At 37.3% G+C, this 19,173-nt stretch overlaps 2 protein-coding genes and 1 pseudogene across 2 annotated transcripts; 2 read left to right on the forward strand and 1 right to left on the reverse strand.

Annotated features, from left to right (window-relative positions):
• Window positions 1-240: 240 nt before the first annotated feature.
• On the forward strand, window positions 241-13,853 carry LOC121796292. Its single transcript, XM_042195114.1, has 22 exons — window positions 241-1,212; window positions 1,481-1,596; window positions 2,478-2,686; window positions 3,295-3,414; window positions 4,271-4,399; window positions 4,488-4,613; window positions 5,060-5,115; window positions 5,200-5,299; window positions 5,440-5,557; window positions 5,840-6,049; window positions 6,774-7,095; window positions 8,521-8,614; window positions 8,835-8,943; window positions 9,169-9,440; window positions 9,538-9,665; window positions 9,842-10,076; window positions 11,457-11,645; window positions 11,759-12,045; window positions 12,145-12,328; window positions 12,437-12,679; window positions 13,232-13,323; window positions 13,437-13,853. Exons 1-22 carry the CDS (start codon window positions 386-388, stop codon window positions 13,582-13,584), a joined length of 4,314 nt encoding a protein of 1,437 aa, XP_042051048.1. The 5' UTR covers window positions 241-385; the 3' UTR covers window positions 13,585-13,853.
• Window positions 13,854-14,835: 982 nt separating this feature from the next.
• On the forward strand, window positions 14,836-15,970 carry LOC121796382 (annotated as a pseudogene).
• Window positions 15,971-16,455: 485 nt separating this feature from the next.
• Window positions 16,456-19,048, reverse strand: LOC121796376. Its single transcript, XM_042195239.1, has 7 exons — window positions 18,921-19,048; window positions 18,712-18,831; window positions 18,539-18,594; window positions 18,084-18,207; window positions 17,882-17,988; window positions 16,887-16,956; window positions 16,456-16,798 (listed from the first exon to the last, which is right to left on the reverse strand). Exons 2-7 carry the CDS (start codon window positions 18,791-18,793, stop codon window positions 16,719-16,721), a joined length of 519 nt encoding a protein of 172 aa, XP_042051173.1. The 5' UTR covers window positions 18,794-18,831; window positions 18,921-19,048; the 3' UTR covers window positions 16,456-16,718.
• Between the last annotated feature and the right edge of the window lie 125 nt (window positions 19,049-19,173).

The following is a 19,173-nucleotide window of genomic DNA, read 5'->3' on the forward strand; positions in this document are numbered from 1 at the left end:
TTTCGACGCGAAATTGAGAAATTAGAGATAAATATAAAATTAAAATGATATAGACGAATAATTTGCATAAATAAAAGTGGAGGATATGGCAATATTTTATATGTTGATCATACATTATTAAGTTATGATTAAGTTGTGATTAAGCTATGATATGCATGCCATCTGCAGTGGTGTCGCTTTCATCTGTTGACACCAAAGAAAAAGTCAAGAAAAAGAAAAACAAGAGACATTCTTGGATGAAAATGAAAGCCGGAGAAAATTCCCGAACTCGTCGCTCTCTCCCACTCTCCCCACTCTCCACCTGTTCCCCCCCTCTCTCTCCCCACCTATACATGCAATTCATCACCCACACGATCCACTCTCTTCTCCTCCCTCATGAACTCTCATGGCCGCCCGATTCCCCTCGCTTCTCTTGCTCCTCTTCTTCGCCACTGCTGCTTCCACTCCACCCGCACTCGTCTCCCGCGCCGCCGATTTCTCCATCCTCAACTACGCCCGCTCCCCCAAACTCTTCCGCGGCGGCGGATACACTCCTCCTCCTCCGCCTCCTCCGTCGCCGCCGCCGCACCCGCCGCCCCTCACCTGCGACGATTTGAAGGGCATCGGGTCGCTCAACACCACCTGCGAGCTCAATTCCAACTTGAATTTCACGGATGACGTCTACATCGAAGGAAGGGGCAATTTCTACGTTTTGCAAGGGGTGGAGCTGATTTGCCCTATAATCGGTTGCTCGATTGTGATTAATATCACCGGGGAGGTTATACTGAAATCCTTCGTGGAAATCGTTGCCGGCTCGGTTTATATAGTCGCTGGCAACGCGAGTGTGTCGGGGGGTTCGTTGATTAATGTGACGGCGAGAGCTGGATTGCCGCCGGAGCCGGCGACGGGGACGCCGGACGATGCTCAGGGAGGCGGCGGGGGGCATGGGGGCAGGGGGGCGAGCTGTGTGATGGATGATAAGAAGTTGCCGGAGGAGATTTGGGGCGGGGATGCCTACGCGTGGGAGTCTTTGGATAGGCCGTGGAGCTATGGAAGTAAAGGGGGTACGACGAAGAGAGAGGAGGAATACGGAGGGGGTGGGGGTGGGAGGATTTGGTTGGAGGCGGCTGAGCTTATCGAGATGCGTGGGACGCTTTTGGCGGATGGAGGGGATGGTGGGATTAAAGGCGGTGGAGGCTCCGGTGGTAGCATTTATATCACCTCAAAGAAAATGTAATGTGCTTCAGTTCAAACTTGTTTAAATCGAGTCCTAATTTAGCGGAGTTTCTTCTGTGATGGAATTAGTTTTATTATATGCTGTTGAATTGATAGCATGCCATTGCACTTATATCTTTTTCACTGCAGTGGCGCTTGATTTTCTGCATGAGTGTGTTTTTACTGAAGTTGTATGTTTAATGTGTATTTCACCAGAGGAACTGTGTGTTGTGATCGAAATCAAGAGCCTTAATCATATTCTTACTGACTATTGTGTGAAGAGCAGGACAGGAAGTGGCACAATAAGTGCGTCTGGAGGTGACGGATTTGCTGGAGGTGGTGGTGGAAGAGTATCTGTTGATGTTTTCAGCAGGCACGATGAACCCGTATTCTTGGTACATGGTATGGTCTGTCAGTGAACAAAGTTTGCTAATAGTTTTGTTCACTCATAATTTGCATACCAGTCTAGATGAGAAGGCTATTATCCAGCGAACTAAGTAGGAACTCTAAAGTCTTAAGAATGCACCAGTCAAGCATTATATCTGAATCCTGGTTGCTTTCCTCAGAGCCGACTTGGCACTTCTCTCAGAATAATGTGTGTGCAGCATGTTTAGTGATACCCTTGCTTGCCAAATTTGTCTTTCCTTCTGCTGCTTGTATTGGTTTCTTTGCATAAATTTCAGATCTTCTGTTGTATAATGGATAAATCCCATTATTTATAATTCTAGGCATATTACTTTTGTTTGAGCAGACTTTCTTCGGGAACTTGCGCTTGAGGTGCTAACGATCATTTTGGATAGACAATTTAATTATTGTCAGTTATGAAATTTTCTTCGATCCTGCGTTTTGTTTGTCTCATGTGAACTCATTTGGAAAGTTATGCTAAGCTTGCGCTTTAGGTGCTAACGTGTCTTTTTGGGTAGGCAATTTAGTTATTGTTAGTTATGAAATTTTCTTCGATCCTGTGTTTTGTTTGTCTCATGTGAACTCATTTGAAAAGTTATGCTAATCTTGCGCTTTAGGTGCTAACGTGTCTTTTTGGGTAGACAATTTAGTTATTGTTAGTTATGAAATTTCTTCGATCCTGTGTTTTGTTTGTCTCATGTGAACTCATTTGGAAAGTTATGCTAAGGTTGTGACCTAGTTGCCAGCCTATGTATCCTAGATTTCCTTATCAAAAATCTGTTGTTACACTGCAAACTTGTAACGTTCCAAATGAAGTTTGAAACAGACACTCTTAATGATTCCCCCTCTTATGTCCGACTTTGTACTATTTTTGACAGGGGGAAGAAGCTTTGGCTGCCCCAGGAATGCAGGTGCTGCTGGGACATTCTTTGATGCTGTTCCTCGACGACTTATAATCAACAACCACAATATATCAACAGACACTTACACACTTCTTTTGCAATTCCCGAACCAGCCACTCTGGACAAATGTTTATGTTCAAAATCGTGCTCAAGCAACTGTTCCTTTATTATGGAGTCGTGTTCAGGTTGTCAAGTAAAGAAACTCAATCCCCAACAAATCTTATCTTCACTGAGTATTTCTAGTTTATATGCTATTCTTCTTTTATGATACATTATGGTGGTAACTATTAAAAAAAATCATTTCTGTCATATTTAAAGACTCTGTGATTAGCCAATAATATTATGGTTCCCCAGTACTTGTCTCATATATTAAGTCAAATACAAGATAAATGGAGTGGTTTGGGTGCTGCAACCAGAAAACATCTGAGGTTTTTCTCAACTGACATGTATCTTGAGATTATGTTTGTATTTTGTGCTTGAAGCAGGTTCTTCTGGTCCTGTTTCTTCTTGTTGATCTTGTGATTCTGCCAATTTATATACTGTTCTAGCCGCTTTCCAGAACTTTCACTGATTTGTTTGCTTAATATTACAACTTATGATAGTCATCTTGAGGATTAGCATGATATTTCTATTATTGGGCCTTGGTTGAGTGCTTCCATATGCTGGCTTGTATATTATTTGCAATATACTAATTGTATGTTCTCTTCAGTTCTAAATGTTTGATAATGCTATGTCACAACTCGCTGTCCTTACATTTCTTTATGTTTGACTGCCTGATCTACTTAAATAATAGGTAAGAGGACAACTTAGTTTGTCGTGTGGATCAACCCTGAGCTTTGGACTAGTCCATTATGCTTTCTCAGAGTTTGAACTGATGGCTGAAGAGCTTCTAATGAGTGACTCAATAATAAAGGCACGTTCTGTCAGTCATTTATTATGCTGGATCTAGTTCTCATTTGCATTGTTTAAATTTTATGTTTTATTACCAGGAGGGTTATACTCCTCTTAGTCCCATTGCCCTTCTCTTTCTATGCTCTTGCCCTTGATAATTCTACTTAATGTTTGTTGTTTATTCCCTGATGGGAGGGAGTTGATATTCTTAGTTAAATGTACTACTATTGGTCAAGAAGTCAGGTTATCATCACTCACCCTTGTGTTAGATCCTTTCTAAAAGGTAATGAATTCTGAAGACTAGGAGATGACTTTATCCAAACTACCATTAGTCACATTGCTTCTCATAATTTAAACAAGCACGGCAATCTAGTTGCTAGCTAATGACAGTGCCAGCCTGTTACTACACGCAGTTACCTTCTAATACCTTTCTGTTGTGACTAGTGTGCACTTATTTAATGCTAAAAACACCTGATAAGCAGAGCAAGATAAATATAATTATATATCTCCTCCTGGCATTTTTTCTATTATTCGAGCTGATGATAGTATATCCATTTATGTACTAACCAATATTATAAATATTATTTTAACGAACCTTATAGCTGCATAATCTTGAGCCATGAACATCAAGTTTAGAATAAAACTAGAACTTTTACGTTGTTCTCTCATCCCATTTCTTTTCAAGTGCTTGCTAATATCTGAAAGCTGGGGATGTGCTTTTATATTTCACAGAATCTGTATGCTTCTAATGACTTTAGGCACCAAATTTGGTACATTAAGTAATAGGTTTCTTGTGTGATGCAATGACATTATGCTTTCTTTGTGGCATTTATTTTTTCAGTTCAGTGACATGAATCGTCAATGGGAATTTCTTTTAGGTCTATGGGGCCTTGCGAATGTCTGTCAAAATCCACTTAATGTTAAATTCCAAAATGCTTATAGCTGGTGAGAGTGATGCGATTGTTGCAACTTCCTTGCTTGAAGCCAGCAATTTAGTTGTTCTTAAGGTAAGTTGTTCCAAATCTGCTATCGTTTTTCAACAGAGCTGATTATTTTTTGTTGTGACTACAGTATTTTACTACCTTCTGTTCTTAGGGGTCATCAATGATACATTCAACTGCTAATTTAGGGCTTCATGGACAAGGGTCACTCAACTTATCGGGGCCAGGAGATGTTATTGAAGCTCAGCATTTGGTTATATCCTTATTTTATGCCATCAGTGTAATTCTCATCAGAACTTTCAGATATATCTAACAATGTGTTTACTGGTCAGTTTAATAGTATTTCAATAAGGAAAGAGCATTCCAGTGGTACTTTACAACCAACTCATGCTGAAGAGCAGAGATGATTATCAAATACTCCAAGTTTTGGTCATATATAGACTAACAGTTTGACCATTTTGCAACTAAAAATTATCTCGTCTCTAAAAGCGAAGTTCCTACTTCCTAGAAGTGGTAGCAGTCAAGTAGAAGTTAAAGCTTTTTAATGCAGCACCTTATGAGTTATCACGAAATTGATTAGTCAATTTATGAAAAAAATCAATTGTTTATTATAATTATGTACTCCATGTTTCATTGTTTATCAAATAAGTTCTGGTTATTATTTGTTTTAGGTAACTTCTCATTATAAGCAGAATCTGCTCACAATGTTACTGCTCTTTTGTGAAGGTTGGCCCTGGATCTGTTCTGCGAGGTCCCTTGAAAAATGCAAGTGATAGTGCCATGTAAGTTTCTGAATATAAAATAGATTAGACCAACTTATCATCACACTACACTTCTTTATATGTTTACATTTTTTACCATTGTAGGGCACCGAGGCTTTACTGTGAACAGAATTACTGCCCTGTTGAACTCCTTCACCCACATGAGGATTGCAATGTGAATGCTTCGTTATCCTTTACACTCCAGGTGTCCAATACTCAGATCCAACACTCTTGAGGAGTTTTTTTGGTTAGAAGTTGCTAATAACAGTCATAATAGTTTGTGTCTTTTACTCTTTTGTCTCATAAGCTCCTATTTCAGAAGGTTAAGATACTTTATCTTTGCAGATATGTAGAGTTGAGGACATTGTAGTAAAAGGTTATATAGAAGGTTCTGTTGTTCATTTTCACATGGTTAGAACTGTGGTGGTGGAATCTTCTGGTTCAATAAGTGCATCTGCACTTGGTACGTGACTTTTCCCTATTAGCCGTTGCTCCCTTTTTTCACTGAGCAATAAATGAGGCTTTGTGTCACAATGGTAAATGACTGTTGTGACTTGCTCTAATATTTAATTACTTCAAACTTCTTTCTGAATTTTTTATTTCTTGTTTTTTATGCCAAATTTATTAACTGGTTCTGTTACCAGCTTGCTTTCAAAGTTGCCAAAAAATTATGTCCCAGATTTGAAAGTTTAAATTAGAGGTCTAAAGGTTGCTAGGTTAGAAATTTTAATGTGGATGTCTACAGGTTGCTCCGGCGGATTGGGCCATGGTGAACTTCTGCCTAATGGTCTTGGTAGTGGTGCTGGACATGGTGGTAGAGGAGGGGATGCTTATTTTGATGGAACTTATATCAGAGGTGGTAGTTCATATGGCAATGTCGAGTTGCCCTGTGAACTTGGTAGTGGAAGTGGGAATGCGAGTCTGAGTGGTGTAACTTCTGGAGGCGGCATTATTGGTAAATTTCAAATCCGTACTTTCAGAATGGTTTTCAGGTTTTATGCATCTGAAGTTGTGCATAGTTTGGTTCAACTATTTATTGGTAGTCATAACTATTTGAATATTTTTGATATATTTTAGTGTATGACTATTGTCTTTACTTGCACTCCACGTTGGCAAAACTCTTAATTCTTTGTAAGAGCAAAACTCTTAATTCTTTGTAAGAGCTTCACTTCTCAATTTCTATTCTTAACCTTGTACATAACTAGTTGCTATTGGATTTCAGGTCTATTTTGGTTCTTATTGATCTGAGTCTCATGTCTTCATGCATCAATTAAATTGCAAAATCTCTCAACTGACATCTTATAAAGTTATTGTTACTTGGTATCATATACACAATCAATTCCACATAAAGTATTACATTTTCCACGACACTTCTATGGTATACATTTGGCAAATAATGGTACTTTCAAATGCATTTTCCATTTTTTATTTTCCTCTAAATAGGATTTTCAGCATTAAACATTTCTTGCTGAAACACCAATAGTAGAACCAAATATTCCCTGTGTTGTTACTTTACTTTTTTTTCTCTCTCTCCTTTTCTTTCTTTGAGGCTAAAATAAAGCTTGATTTTCAGATTAAAGGCTGCCATTCATTTAATGATTTTCATTATGCTTCTTCAGATATTGTGATGACATGCTTCTACTGTCTTTCTTATCAATTTCAATTGTTTCCTCAAACAGTGATGGGTTCTTTACAGCATTCGTTGACCAAATTGGTTGTTCATGGAGAAATTGAAGCTAATGGAGAAAGTTATGGGAAATATATAAAAGATGGTGGGTATTTTTCAGATATAGGCCCAGGGGGTGGATCTGGAGGAACTATACTTCTGTTTCTTAGTAATCTCATCCTTCATAAAACTTCTACCATTTCAATATGTGGAGGGCATGGTTCCCCTAATGCTGGTGGTGGAGGAGGTGGAAGGGTTCACTTTCATTGGTCTGACATTTCTGTTGGAGATGAATTCTTGCCAAGGGCACTTGTCAGAGGAACTATTGATGTCAGGTTTGTTTGAATTTGGAACACTTGCATCTATTAGTTAGTAAATACAGTAGTAAATATATTGGTTTTACAAATTTGAAGTCCTCAATCATATTCAAACTAAAGAGAGCATCTATAGATCATTTTGTTTATGTAACCAGCAAAACTACATATTGCATTTGACATCTGTTCTTGTAGTTTTGTCAATGCCAACTATAAAATACAACTTCTTGTAAAGCAGAAGGGCTATATTCTGCTTACATATAAGTGGCTTTGTTGGAGATCTTTGCGCAATTCATATTTGGAAGTATAAGTATTAAAGAAACAAGAACATAAACATGTAAATGCAAAGTGTCAAAAGGGCTGTAAGGTTATCACTTCTATCTTATCTTTGTCCCTGTGGTAGTATACGTGTAATACAGATGTGAGAGGTATGAAAGAAATCTGACGTATCAAAAAGATACTCATTTTCTATTGTTAACTAATAGTGTGCTATTCATTATTAAAATTCAGTTTGATTATCACCTTCTTTGCAATTTTCCAAGTCGGTGGCAGGATAATATCTTGTGGTCCTTATCGAGTGTTCTACTAGGATAGCGGTGATAAAAAAAATCCTAGCCATGTTCTTGTATAAGTGGTAGCTAGAACTAGAAATGACGTCATTTAGAACTATTATTATCATAAATCTTGAACTTGATCGAATTAGACTTGTGAGAAATGTGTGTTGCATATGATATTATGCATAAAATGAAATGAATAAAATAATGCTCTACAATGTGGGTGAGATTCTTTGCATAGTTTTTATAAGAAATAAGAATTGAAGAGAGAACAAGAATACGAAGAGATGATGTTGCAAACGAATTGCCTAGACCCTGATGAATGGGTACCAGATTTACTTAGTGTTTATCAGTGAATGATAATATTTCCTATGAAGAAGTGTTATATAGTATTTCCTATGAAGAAGTGTTAAAGATATGTTTGTGAAACACTCTTTTAACTCCTTAGTTTCTTTGCTGTTCGTTTAAACATCAGTAAATTTGATTATTACTTAAATTAGACCATCTAATTGGAATATAACAGAATGTAATTAGATTAGAATAGAACTTTTTAAATTTCAAGTTATTATTAAGAACTTAACTTCACAATCATCTTTATGTCTTATTCCCTTTTCCCGTGGTGTGAGAACTTGTCTCCTAGTGAAGTGATTGAAGGATGAGATCATTCAAAAAAACCATTTCTTTATCATCTCCCCCCCCCCAAATATTGTGATTCTTCTTATTGAGCTTCTTTTTCTGTCCTAGCACCTTAAAGAACACAGAGCAAACAAATTTGAATATGCAACAAACAACTATCTAGAATCAGACATACAATCACTTACATACCCATGCATTTTCAATAATCTTTCCTCATGCTTCTGAAATTGCTGATCTTATGATAAATGAATTGCAGAGGAGGGATTGGTAGAGGTCTGGGCCAAGAAGGTGAAAATGGGACTCTGAGTGGAAAAGCCTGTCCGAAAGGCCTTTATGGGACATTTTGTCTGGTAAGCTGTATATGCCTTTCTATTAATACCAATGATATTTCATCAATCTGTAACATATATATTGAAACCACCTGTTTTATTCAGGGAACAACCCCTCAAACTATTAACTGTACTTCAGATCTGTCTCCATTTTCATGACATTGTCAAGCTATTCATCCAATGGAACACCTACTGTTTGATCTGAAGTTCTGTAAACTCTTAGTGCATGTTTTGTATGCAGGAATGCCCTCTTGGGACGTATAAGAATGAGACTGGGTCTGACAGAGACCTTTGTATTGATTGCCCATCAGATGAGCTTCCACATCGTGCTGTATATGTTACCGTTCGAGGTATATCTTTATTTTGCTTCAGTTTGCAAGCTTTTAGCTTTTACCCTCTATTCTAGCTATCATATATATGTATAATTATTGAGCATTCGACTGATCCCTTGATGGCCTTAAGTCAGATAATGGTATATATACGTATATGTGTGTGTGTTAAGAACTTTTAAGATCTTTCATAGTACTTACTAATTTCAAGTACTTTCTTACCCTTAATAACCATTAACTTTACAGGAGGTGTCATGGAGACACCATGTCCATACAAATGTGTATCTGAGAGATTCAAGATGCCTCATTGTAATACAGCACTTGAAGAGCTAATATATACTTTTGGAGGGCCTTGGTTATTTGGTTTCATACTCTTCAGTCTCCTCATCCTCTTAGCACTTATTCTAAGTGTAGCTAGGATGAAATTTTCTGGTGGAGATGAATTGCCAGGTTTGGTGCCAAATCGCCGACGTGCTACAATCGATCGCTCATTCCCTTTTTTGGAGTCACTAAATGAGGTTTTCCCTTTACACATAATATTTTGTCAATGTCAAGAAGGGAAGAATCTTTGGCTGGCATTCTTTTATTTAGATCATTCTTCTTTTTTTGGCTTAGGTTCTGGAAACTAGTAGAGTTGAGGAATCACAAACTCATGTCCATCGAATGTACTTTCTGGGGGCTAATACTTTTGGTGAACCTTGGCACCTCCTTCATTCCCCTCCTAAAGAAGTTAAAGAGATAGTGTATGATTTCTATTTCTTGAGTGCATGTTTATGTTGTTAGTTGTATGAATGTGTTATACAGTTTATGGAATACCAGTTGAAATGGGTGGCTAATGTCATTGTGGTTCTATCAATTAATGACCAATCTTAAGCTAAACATGGTTAATCTGACATGTTTTGCTATGTTTTATTGATAGATATGAGGATGCATTCAACATATTTGTCGATGAGATAAATGCATTAGCTTCTTATCAGTGGTGGGAAGGGTCGGTTTACGGTGTTCTTCGTATAATTGCATATCCACTTGCAACATCATGGTTGCAATGGCGCCGAAAGGAAAAAGTACAACAATTACGCGAATACGTACGTTCAGAATATGATCATGCTTGCTTGCGTTCCTGCCGTTCCCGTGCGCTCTATGAAGGACTAAAGGTATGCTGGTATTAGTCCAGAATAGAAAAGCTTGTTTGTTATAGTAGCGACTTGCATCTTTGTAGTTATAGAAGTAGAACACCTCTAGAACTTTTATAGTGCCAAGAGTCTGCGGAGTCTCTTCAAAACGACAAGTGATCAGCTATGATTTTTTTTAAAAATAAGGAAAGAAAAGTTTATCATCCAATGATTAACAGTTAGCAGTCAACCTTTTAAACTACATGAAATGAGTACCCATATCTTGTAGATTCTATTCTAACTCAATATTCCATCTATGAAACAATGAGCCAGACCATTGTTGTTGAGTCTTTGGTGTCACAAGGGGCATAAATAGTAGTATCTCTCACAATAGGGTACCTTCATATCTTAAGTTAGGTACCCAATCTTTCACCTTGCTCAAATATACATGCACACTAATTCTGTGAATGTAAAAGTACATCTTCACCTCTAAGGTACTTTATGGTTGTTCAACTGCATTATTACAAAGAAATACATTATCCAATACAACTTAGATAGGGTATGGATGATTATAGATTATACCTATTACATTGGGTTTCATAGATGGTCAAAAAAAACCATTTTAACTTGTAAAATAAAAATGGCACTTAACAAACTGAGAAAGTCCTATACTCGAACATTAATTTTAGAAAATAACTTAAAAATTATGTCTATTTTCAACCACGCTTAAGTATGGCAAAAACATTCTTCGACTCCTCTCACTGCTTTTAATAATTAAAGGAGCCTAAAAATGTAAGCCAAAATCCTATCGCCCATATGTGGAAACCATTCCCGCCTGACACCCAAAGGAAAACCTCACTTCTACTATACCGATGAGGCAGGTAAGGGACTGTGTCCTTCAACCTTGCCACGATTCTTTACACATGCGCACACAAGAATATATTTATCGTAAAATGGTTTGTTGTAAAAAAAACTATTATTTGAGTCCCCAATGTTATTAGTTTTTATCAAGTATAGTGAAATATATAAAGATTAACTACATAAAGAATCTATATTATACAATATTGAAGGTAGGCACATGCCCCTAAGGGTCAGGATGGGCATACTTAAACCAACACAGTTCCATTGCTATTCCTCTTCACATAGCTGATGCTTGAGGACCTTTAGAAAAGATAAAGCTTTGTTTCACCGGGTCAACTGCCTGGATAACTATAGCAGCAGCATTATTATGGCTTGCCTGATTGATTTCTTAAGTTAAGCAAAGAATTCTGGCATTGGCAATAGCATATTCCTGGAAGTAAATGGCTTTATGGATCAACTTGATTGTAAAAGTGATGTTGTTTGGTCAATCTGTTGCTTCTGAGTGAACCCACTCCTCCCATGCCACATTTTATCTGAATAAGGATAGCATTCATATTGCAGGTTGCTACAAGTTCGGATTTAATGTTAGGCTACATGGATTTTTTCCTCGGAGGTGATGAAAAGAGGACTGATCTCCCTCCTCGACTTTGTCAGAGGTTTCCCCTTTCGTTGGTGTTTGGAGGAGATGGATCTTACATGGCCCCTTTCTCTCTTCACAGTGACAATATTCTAACTAACCTAATGAGCCAGGTTTGCTGCATAAAATTTTTCGTGAATTTAAGTGCAAGTGGTAGTCTAAATCACTTGCGACTGCTTCATGGAGTTACTCAGGTCCCTATCGTGTTCTTTGATCTCTATTGCAGTCCCTTCCCCCAACAATTTGGTACCGACTAGTGGCCGGTCTTAATGCTCAACTTCGTTTGGTTCGTCGCGGACATCTAAGAGCAACATTTCATCCTGTTGTCTCCTGGCTTGAGACACATGTCAATGGAAAATTGCGTACTCATGGTGTACAAGTTGGTTTGACTCGCTTCCAACCTTCAGCTAGTGGATATTGCCAATTTGGACTGATTTTATGTTCTATAGATGAGGATATTACTCGTTTATCTAGTCAAGAGCCAGATAGGTCTATATCTGAGAACCATTCATGGTAAATCACTTTCCTGCATTCCTTTGAACTACAGATGTTGCTGGTGACTTGACGACTTTGTTTCACTTGTCTTATTCGTCGTATGATTTTGGTGTGCAGTTTGCCTGCTAATCGTTGGAAGAAAGCTTTCAATCTAGTTAAACACAACGAACATGCTGTTTTGCAAAAGAAGATATGCGGAGAAATTCTACATTTGAATAATGTACAGAAACTTCAAGACAGTTTAATGTTATCTTATCCTTTCTACTATATAATTCGTAACATTATGCCAGTTTGTCATCAGGTATTCACTTGCTTCATTTTTGTGGTAATCATTATTCATATGTAGTCTCATATTCGAGACCACTGAGATTCTTTTGTTCCTATGCCTTGTGTTCCTTTGGTTTTGCAGGATCTTGTTGGTTTAATAATCTCAGTCCTGCTTTTAGGAGATTTTAGTTTAGTTTTGCTTCTTCTGCTTCAGCTCTATTCCATGTCCATGATGGTTGTCTTCTTGGCCTTGTCTATTCCACCACTTGGCTTAATTCTTCCATTTCCAACTGGGATCAATGCATTATTCAGTCACGGACCTAGGCGATCAGCTGGACTTGCACGTGTATATGCTTTGTGGAATCTTACCTCAGTGATGAACGTTGTAAGTTGGCATCACTCATGCTTTCCCTACCCCACAAATTTTGTCCATGAGCTTTACTCGAGTCCTGTTATGCATGGATACATGAGTTTCTGTACCATAATGGGAATGAGCTCTGAGCAATGAACGACCATGAATTTGTGGTTTTTCTTCCGGGGATCTCACTTTCAAAGCATGTCATCCATGAACTTTAGTGCTATACCCCATAAGCAAATGTCTAGTGTGCTTAAAACTATCACTAATAACGGGTTGAAAATATTGTTGGAGTATGATGATGACAATAATGAGGTGGATTCGTATATAGTAGGAACCAGTATTCTTGTATAGCTTTTCTTTATAGGTTATCACTAGACATTACCTAATTAATGTGTGGCAGCTCTACCATCCACTAATAGATAGATATTATTAGTACTGTTCGTGTAACATTTAGAAGGGACCCGTTATTGTTCTTGCCATCCATTCTTCCTGAGTAAAAAAGGATAATGCTAAGGGCTCGAGTTCGCTCTTTGAACAGAGTAGTATTTCACCATTACTTACTCTAATACACTGAAACAGGTTGTGGCCTTCATTTGTGGACTAGTTCATTTCAAAACTCAATCCTCAGCAAATAAAAAGCATCCAAACCTTCAGGTTTGGAATATTAGCATGTAAGAAACCTTATCCACCTCTGTTTTTCACTTTTCCACTATAAAGGCCTTAGTTTTATAATGTCAAGCTCCGATCATGTATACATATCATATGGCCTATGATCACTGTGCAGGGACGAAAGTGGCTGGTGGATGCTGCCGTGCGGACTCCTCATCTGCAAAGCCCTCCAAGCGCGGCTGATAGATTATCACGTCGCAAACCTCGAGGTTCAGGACAGGTCATTGTACAGCAGTGATCCTAATGTTTTCTGGCAGGGATGAATGGCTGAAGCATCAAATTGAACACTCTTTTCTTGTTTTTGTGTTAAGTCTCATTGCTCCCTGATTTTATCAAATGGTGGGCAGGAGATGTATATAATCAATATATTTTTTCATACATTTTTAATGCTGCTTCTGCCTTGTGAATATGTGCAGCAATTTTCTTAACTGAACAGGATTAGGGTTTATTTTCAAGCTTCATATATATATATTGAAAAATTCAGATACATATATAGTACAAATACATTTTGTGTAAAGGGGCCAATTTCAAAGCTCATGTCTTTTAAAACTTTCATAAAAGTTCCAAGTCATCCATTTATATTTTTTCAAATTCAGGATATTTTTACAGCCTTCGTGAAAAATTAAAACTCAGCCCCATTCTACAAATGACCTCAAAATTGGTAGGTTCTATCAAATGCAACTACCATCCACATTTAAAGATTTTCAGTTTCATGGGCCTTTGAGGTGGATTCCACATGTCCTACCTACTTTATTTATGCCATTATAAATATTTGACATCAATTTAGTTTTTTTAATATCGTCTCAGTGAATTTATTAGAAAGAGAATAGTTCCATCTTCAATTCTTATCATCTTAATAAGCATTAACTGAATTGCAAGTTTAAGAAAGCATAGGTATTTTCATGAAATGATATAAATGAGAAAATCATGTTGAGAAAAAGAACAAATTAGTCCATTCAATCGACCTACCAAATTAATTGTTGTATCAATTAGACAATTCAAAATTATATGCCTGGAAGACAAAAGTGTGTAAACTCTATTTGATGGGAAATTTTATTTTAATTTTCAAAACAACAATTTGTAATTATATGGAATTTTATGTGTATTATACCATCAAATCAATTATAACATGAAAATACTAAAAAAAGTACTCCTTACTATAATACCACTTGTATTTAGGATTAAAATAAGGGCTTAATATTGGTGGGGCTTTTCCTCTTTTAACTAATTGTGGGCACCACTAAAATTAATTTGGTGTCACGAAACAAAGGGTGGCTCTCAAACAATTTTTTGATTGAGTTGAAAATTGAAAGAGGTAGGTACTATAATAGTATATTCATATCACATCTGCCACCCTTTTGTAAAGAAGGAAAAACATTAGTACTCCACTATTCTCTATCTTTGCACAATTTTTACCTCATGCCAAAATCATAATTTCATATTATAGATGATTAACTATAGTATTTTGAACTATAGTTAATCATCTATAATATGAAATTATGATTTTATTTAGGTTCAATTAAATATAACGACACAAAATAATTAGTGGAATTAGTCATTGCTCGTGATAGCCAATTTTTGTAGTGGAGAGCAACACACTTTTCGCATTTAATCAACAGCTCAATCAGATCGTTTCTCAAAATCCAAAAAACCACAATCAGAAATTCAAAATCAGATCAAAGGCAATCGCAAAAATGGGGCTAAGCGACGAGCAGATATCATCGATGAAGGAAGCGTTCTATCTCTTCGACGCCGACAGCGACGGCAAAATCGCGGCGTCGGAGCTCGGGATCCTGATGCGCTCCTCGGCGGGAATCCGACGCAGGCGCAGCTGAAATCGGTGATCGCGGAGGAGAAGCTGACGGCGCCGTTCGATTTCCAGAGGTTCCTCGACCTGATGGCGAAGCACCTGAAGGCGGAGCCGTTCGACAAGCAGCTCCGCGACGCGTTCCAGGTGCTGGACAAGGAGGGGACGGGATTCGTGGTGGTGAAGGAGCTGCGGCACATCCTCACCAACATCGGCGAGAAACTGGAGCCGGCGGAGTTCGACGAGTGGATCCGAGAGGTCGATGTCGGATCCGATGGCAAGATCAAATACGACGATTTCATCGCGCGAATGGTCGCCAAATGAGGAAGGTGAGTACTCAATTTTCAGGAATTTTGATTTGTTCGCAATTTACAGTCCGGTTTAGGATATAATCAATGGAATTGGAGAAAAAAAACAGACTGCTTTGCATCTTAAACTATTCAATTCTATGTCTTTTCATAATTTCACGCATTGTTGAAATTTGATAATTGCGAATCAGATTGCTTTCAAACAAACAGTCCAAAACTCTTTCTTATGAAAAGTGAAGCTGCTCACAAATTGTTTGAGGGTATGATTAAGCTGATACACATCTATACTGTTTTTGCAGCAGGTGAGCGAAATGGTGGTTCGTTTTATATCTATGTTTGTCATGCTCGTTTGCTTTCCACAAGCAGTGAAGATGTGAATTTTTTAATTTAGTTATTGATTTTACATGATCTAGATGCTCTTTGCTACATCAGTTTGTCGCGTTGTTTCATTTATTTGTTGACTCATCACCTAGTCCTAAGATAATCAGACCGATTGATGAATATTTTAAACTGTTCTCATCGAAATTGTCTACACCATGCCAACTAACTATACACAACATCGTATTTTGGCTACACATAATAATAACCATCATAATTCATATGATTCTGATTTTGGTGAGTTGCTTTTACTGTCCGAAACATGGACTTATGAAACACAATTCTTAAAACTTGGAGAAAATTTGGAGAGAAATTGAAGAATAGGTGGGATTGTAGTGTGAAATTGAGATGAATTGTGAGGGGTATTTATAGATATGAAAAGGAATTAAAAAAATGAAAATTCTAATTTTCAAATGGCTATTTGGCCGATTTTATAAAAATAAAAATAAAAATAAAAATCAGCGTACTAAAAAATTAAATGAAAGGATAAAACGAAGCCCAGTCGTGGGGCTGAGGCATGTGCGTGAGGCTTCCGGTTACTGATGTGGGTACACATCAACTTACAACCGTTGCTCATGCCCTTATATGCTAGTCATATTGTATCGAGGAAAGTTCACAAGGAAGAAGATGTCTCAAAGAGATGGAGGTCAAAATCTTTTCCAATATATAGTAAAACATAATGTGGGACAAGTCTGAGTCCCGACCCGTCAAACGATCCCATACTCTGATCCACACAGTATCTAGCTCGGACGCGTGACTAATAGGAAAACACAGTACAAGATCCGTGAACATCGGATACACACACCTTTGTGTTCCAAGAAAGGAGCCGTTACCGCCTTGGATGATGTTGAGCTTGAAACCAGATGTGATTGCTCTCCTCTAGAACTAAAACCAAAGAAATAGATCACGAGGACCTCTTGGGAGGAGCCATGTTGTGGATGAGGGAGGTCGTCACCACAAAAGCAAATACTTGCGCCACTAGTCCTGCATCCATAGTTTGCAATACGCGTAAACAACTTATTATGCTTCCACGTTTGTTTTCAGCATTCTACATCACATTAAAGAAAATTACCAAGTGAAACAACACCGATATGTGAAACTTCCAGCTTTGATGCCGCCCACCTACTCAAATCTTTGATAACCTGTTCACATGCGTCACAAGTAACGTTTTTCATATATTCTGTAGAAGCTGGATAAAATTTGACATGACAATCACACTCACCGATTATTGAAATAATTATACAGAAAAGTCACATGTAATTTCAATTTACAAGAATAATACTTAATTTGTAATGTACTATTTAAGAAACCTTTCGAATTTCAACTGATAGAGGACTCAACATATTTCCTTATGTGCACAGAGGAAAAGGGGCACCAAGATAGATTATTGAAACATTTCATAAGCCAAATGCTACATGTCATGAAAAGACTTAAGATTATCAAGATATTGTCACTTTGTACGGAAGTGATCTGATCCAGTTATTCATGCATGGCCACATATATAATCAAAGTGAATTTTGTGAAACTAATTGCTCAAATTTCATGAAAAGTGTCTACAAACTTGTCTACAAATTTCATGAACTAATTTGCATGGCCACAAATTTTGTGACGAATCATGAAAAGTGTCTACAAACTTGATTTTTGGGGGGGAGGGGGGATTGTTCAACAGTGAATCTGGACTTCCATATTTTAAGCAACAAACCCACTATTTCGACTTCAGGAGGCCATTTTTCATGGTTATTATATACGAGTTCAGCTTCAACTGATTTTCCTAATCACCAGATAAGTTTCATGCAACTTCCTTAACAAATTGACTAGTGGAGATCTGGATTTCAAAAAGCTCAAATATCACAGGATGACCAAACGTTTTTTTGTCTATAGACGCAACAGGAAATACTCAAGCACAACGAAAAAGAAAGTGATTTTCTGTGGTGAAGAGGAGTTTTGTAACTCACGCATAATTAGTACGCCATATCATCTTTATCTGGATATATGTAGCTAGTTTCTCTTCCTAAAAAATCCATAAGCACAACATATCAACAAAGGATACAAAAGAAGATATCATACCTCAAGTGAATTTTTACTCTGAAGCACAGAGACAACCGAGATAATAACAGCAACCGAAGATCCAAACAAGTACAGCTTCAAAAGGCTAGCACGGCTACGCTTTCGACCTTCACAACATCAATTGAGACAAAAAAACTAAAAAAATTAGATCCCTGCATCTGCATTGGGATTTACTAATTGACAGAAGGATGCTTCAGCCTACCTAATTCTCCTATTAATAGAGAAATGAAGAAAATGACTATAGAAGAGACCGAAAGCCTATCAAGAGCTCCCCCTTCCACCGTAGGCAAAAATACAATTACTGCAGCAAGCAATTGAATAAATCCCTGCAAGAAATTCAGAAATCAAAATCACAGACAAAAATAATTCTACAAGAACAAGAACAGCAGCAGAAACAACATTTAAGAGCAAGAGATGTAATGTTGCTGACATAAATCCAATACTGAACGAAGGGAGAATTGCAGGCTTAAGCAAATGGATCAAACAATTAGCTGACTTCTACAAATTGTGTGTTTAACCAATTAAGATAAAGGAACACAAATAAAATCGTTAAAGGAGAAATTTTGTTTGAGTTTTGGCTTCTATTTCCCCCAAATTTTACTCTATAACTCGAAATTAAACAATAAAATCAGCCAAAACCATAAACCCAGAAAATACCTGGATAAATATCAGTTTGCTGAGGCGAGATTTTCCCTCAGCTACTCTTTGGTATCCTTCAAAATTAACATAGCATCGGAGATTACTAAAATTAACAGCAAAAACGCAATTCCCAAAATTTTCGGGAAAATCAACCAGGAAAAAAGGTGAAAGATTTAAAAATGTGAGCTTACTGGAATCGACGACCATTCGATATGAAAAATCAGAGCCGTCGGTCCCCGATGGCCTCCCGTTAACAGATTTTCTCTGACTCATTCCTTCCCCTTTTGTGTGGTTTAACTACTTCAATTGATCTTCAACAGCAATTACATGTATGAAAATATATCAAGTAAACTCGATCAATATCTGTATACATATGTGTATATTTTCAAAAGCATGATACCGTGATGAAGAGAGCTTGAAGCAGAAATCGCGCGAAGAAGAAGATCGATCTGATTCTATGGATTCCTTCCGATTTTGATTATATAATTTTATTTTTATACAATTTCTTGAATTTAATTTATTTATTTTAATGTGATTTGTTAATTCAGAAATTTGACCAAATTGTGGTTGTCACTCTACGATTTAGAAAAGAATATTAAGTAATAAAATCTTTATTTTTTCAATTATCTGGTTTATAATAGAACGGCGTCTTT

Source organism: Salvia splendens, chromosome 3 (assembly GCF_004379255.2).
Source record: "Salvia splendens isolate huo1 chromosome 3, SspV2, whole genome shotgun sequence".
Classification (NCBI taxonomy): domain Eukaryota; kingdom Viridiplantae; phylum Streptophyta; class Magnoliopsida; order Lamiales; family Lamiaceae; genus Salvia; species Salvia splendens.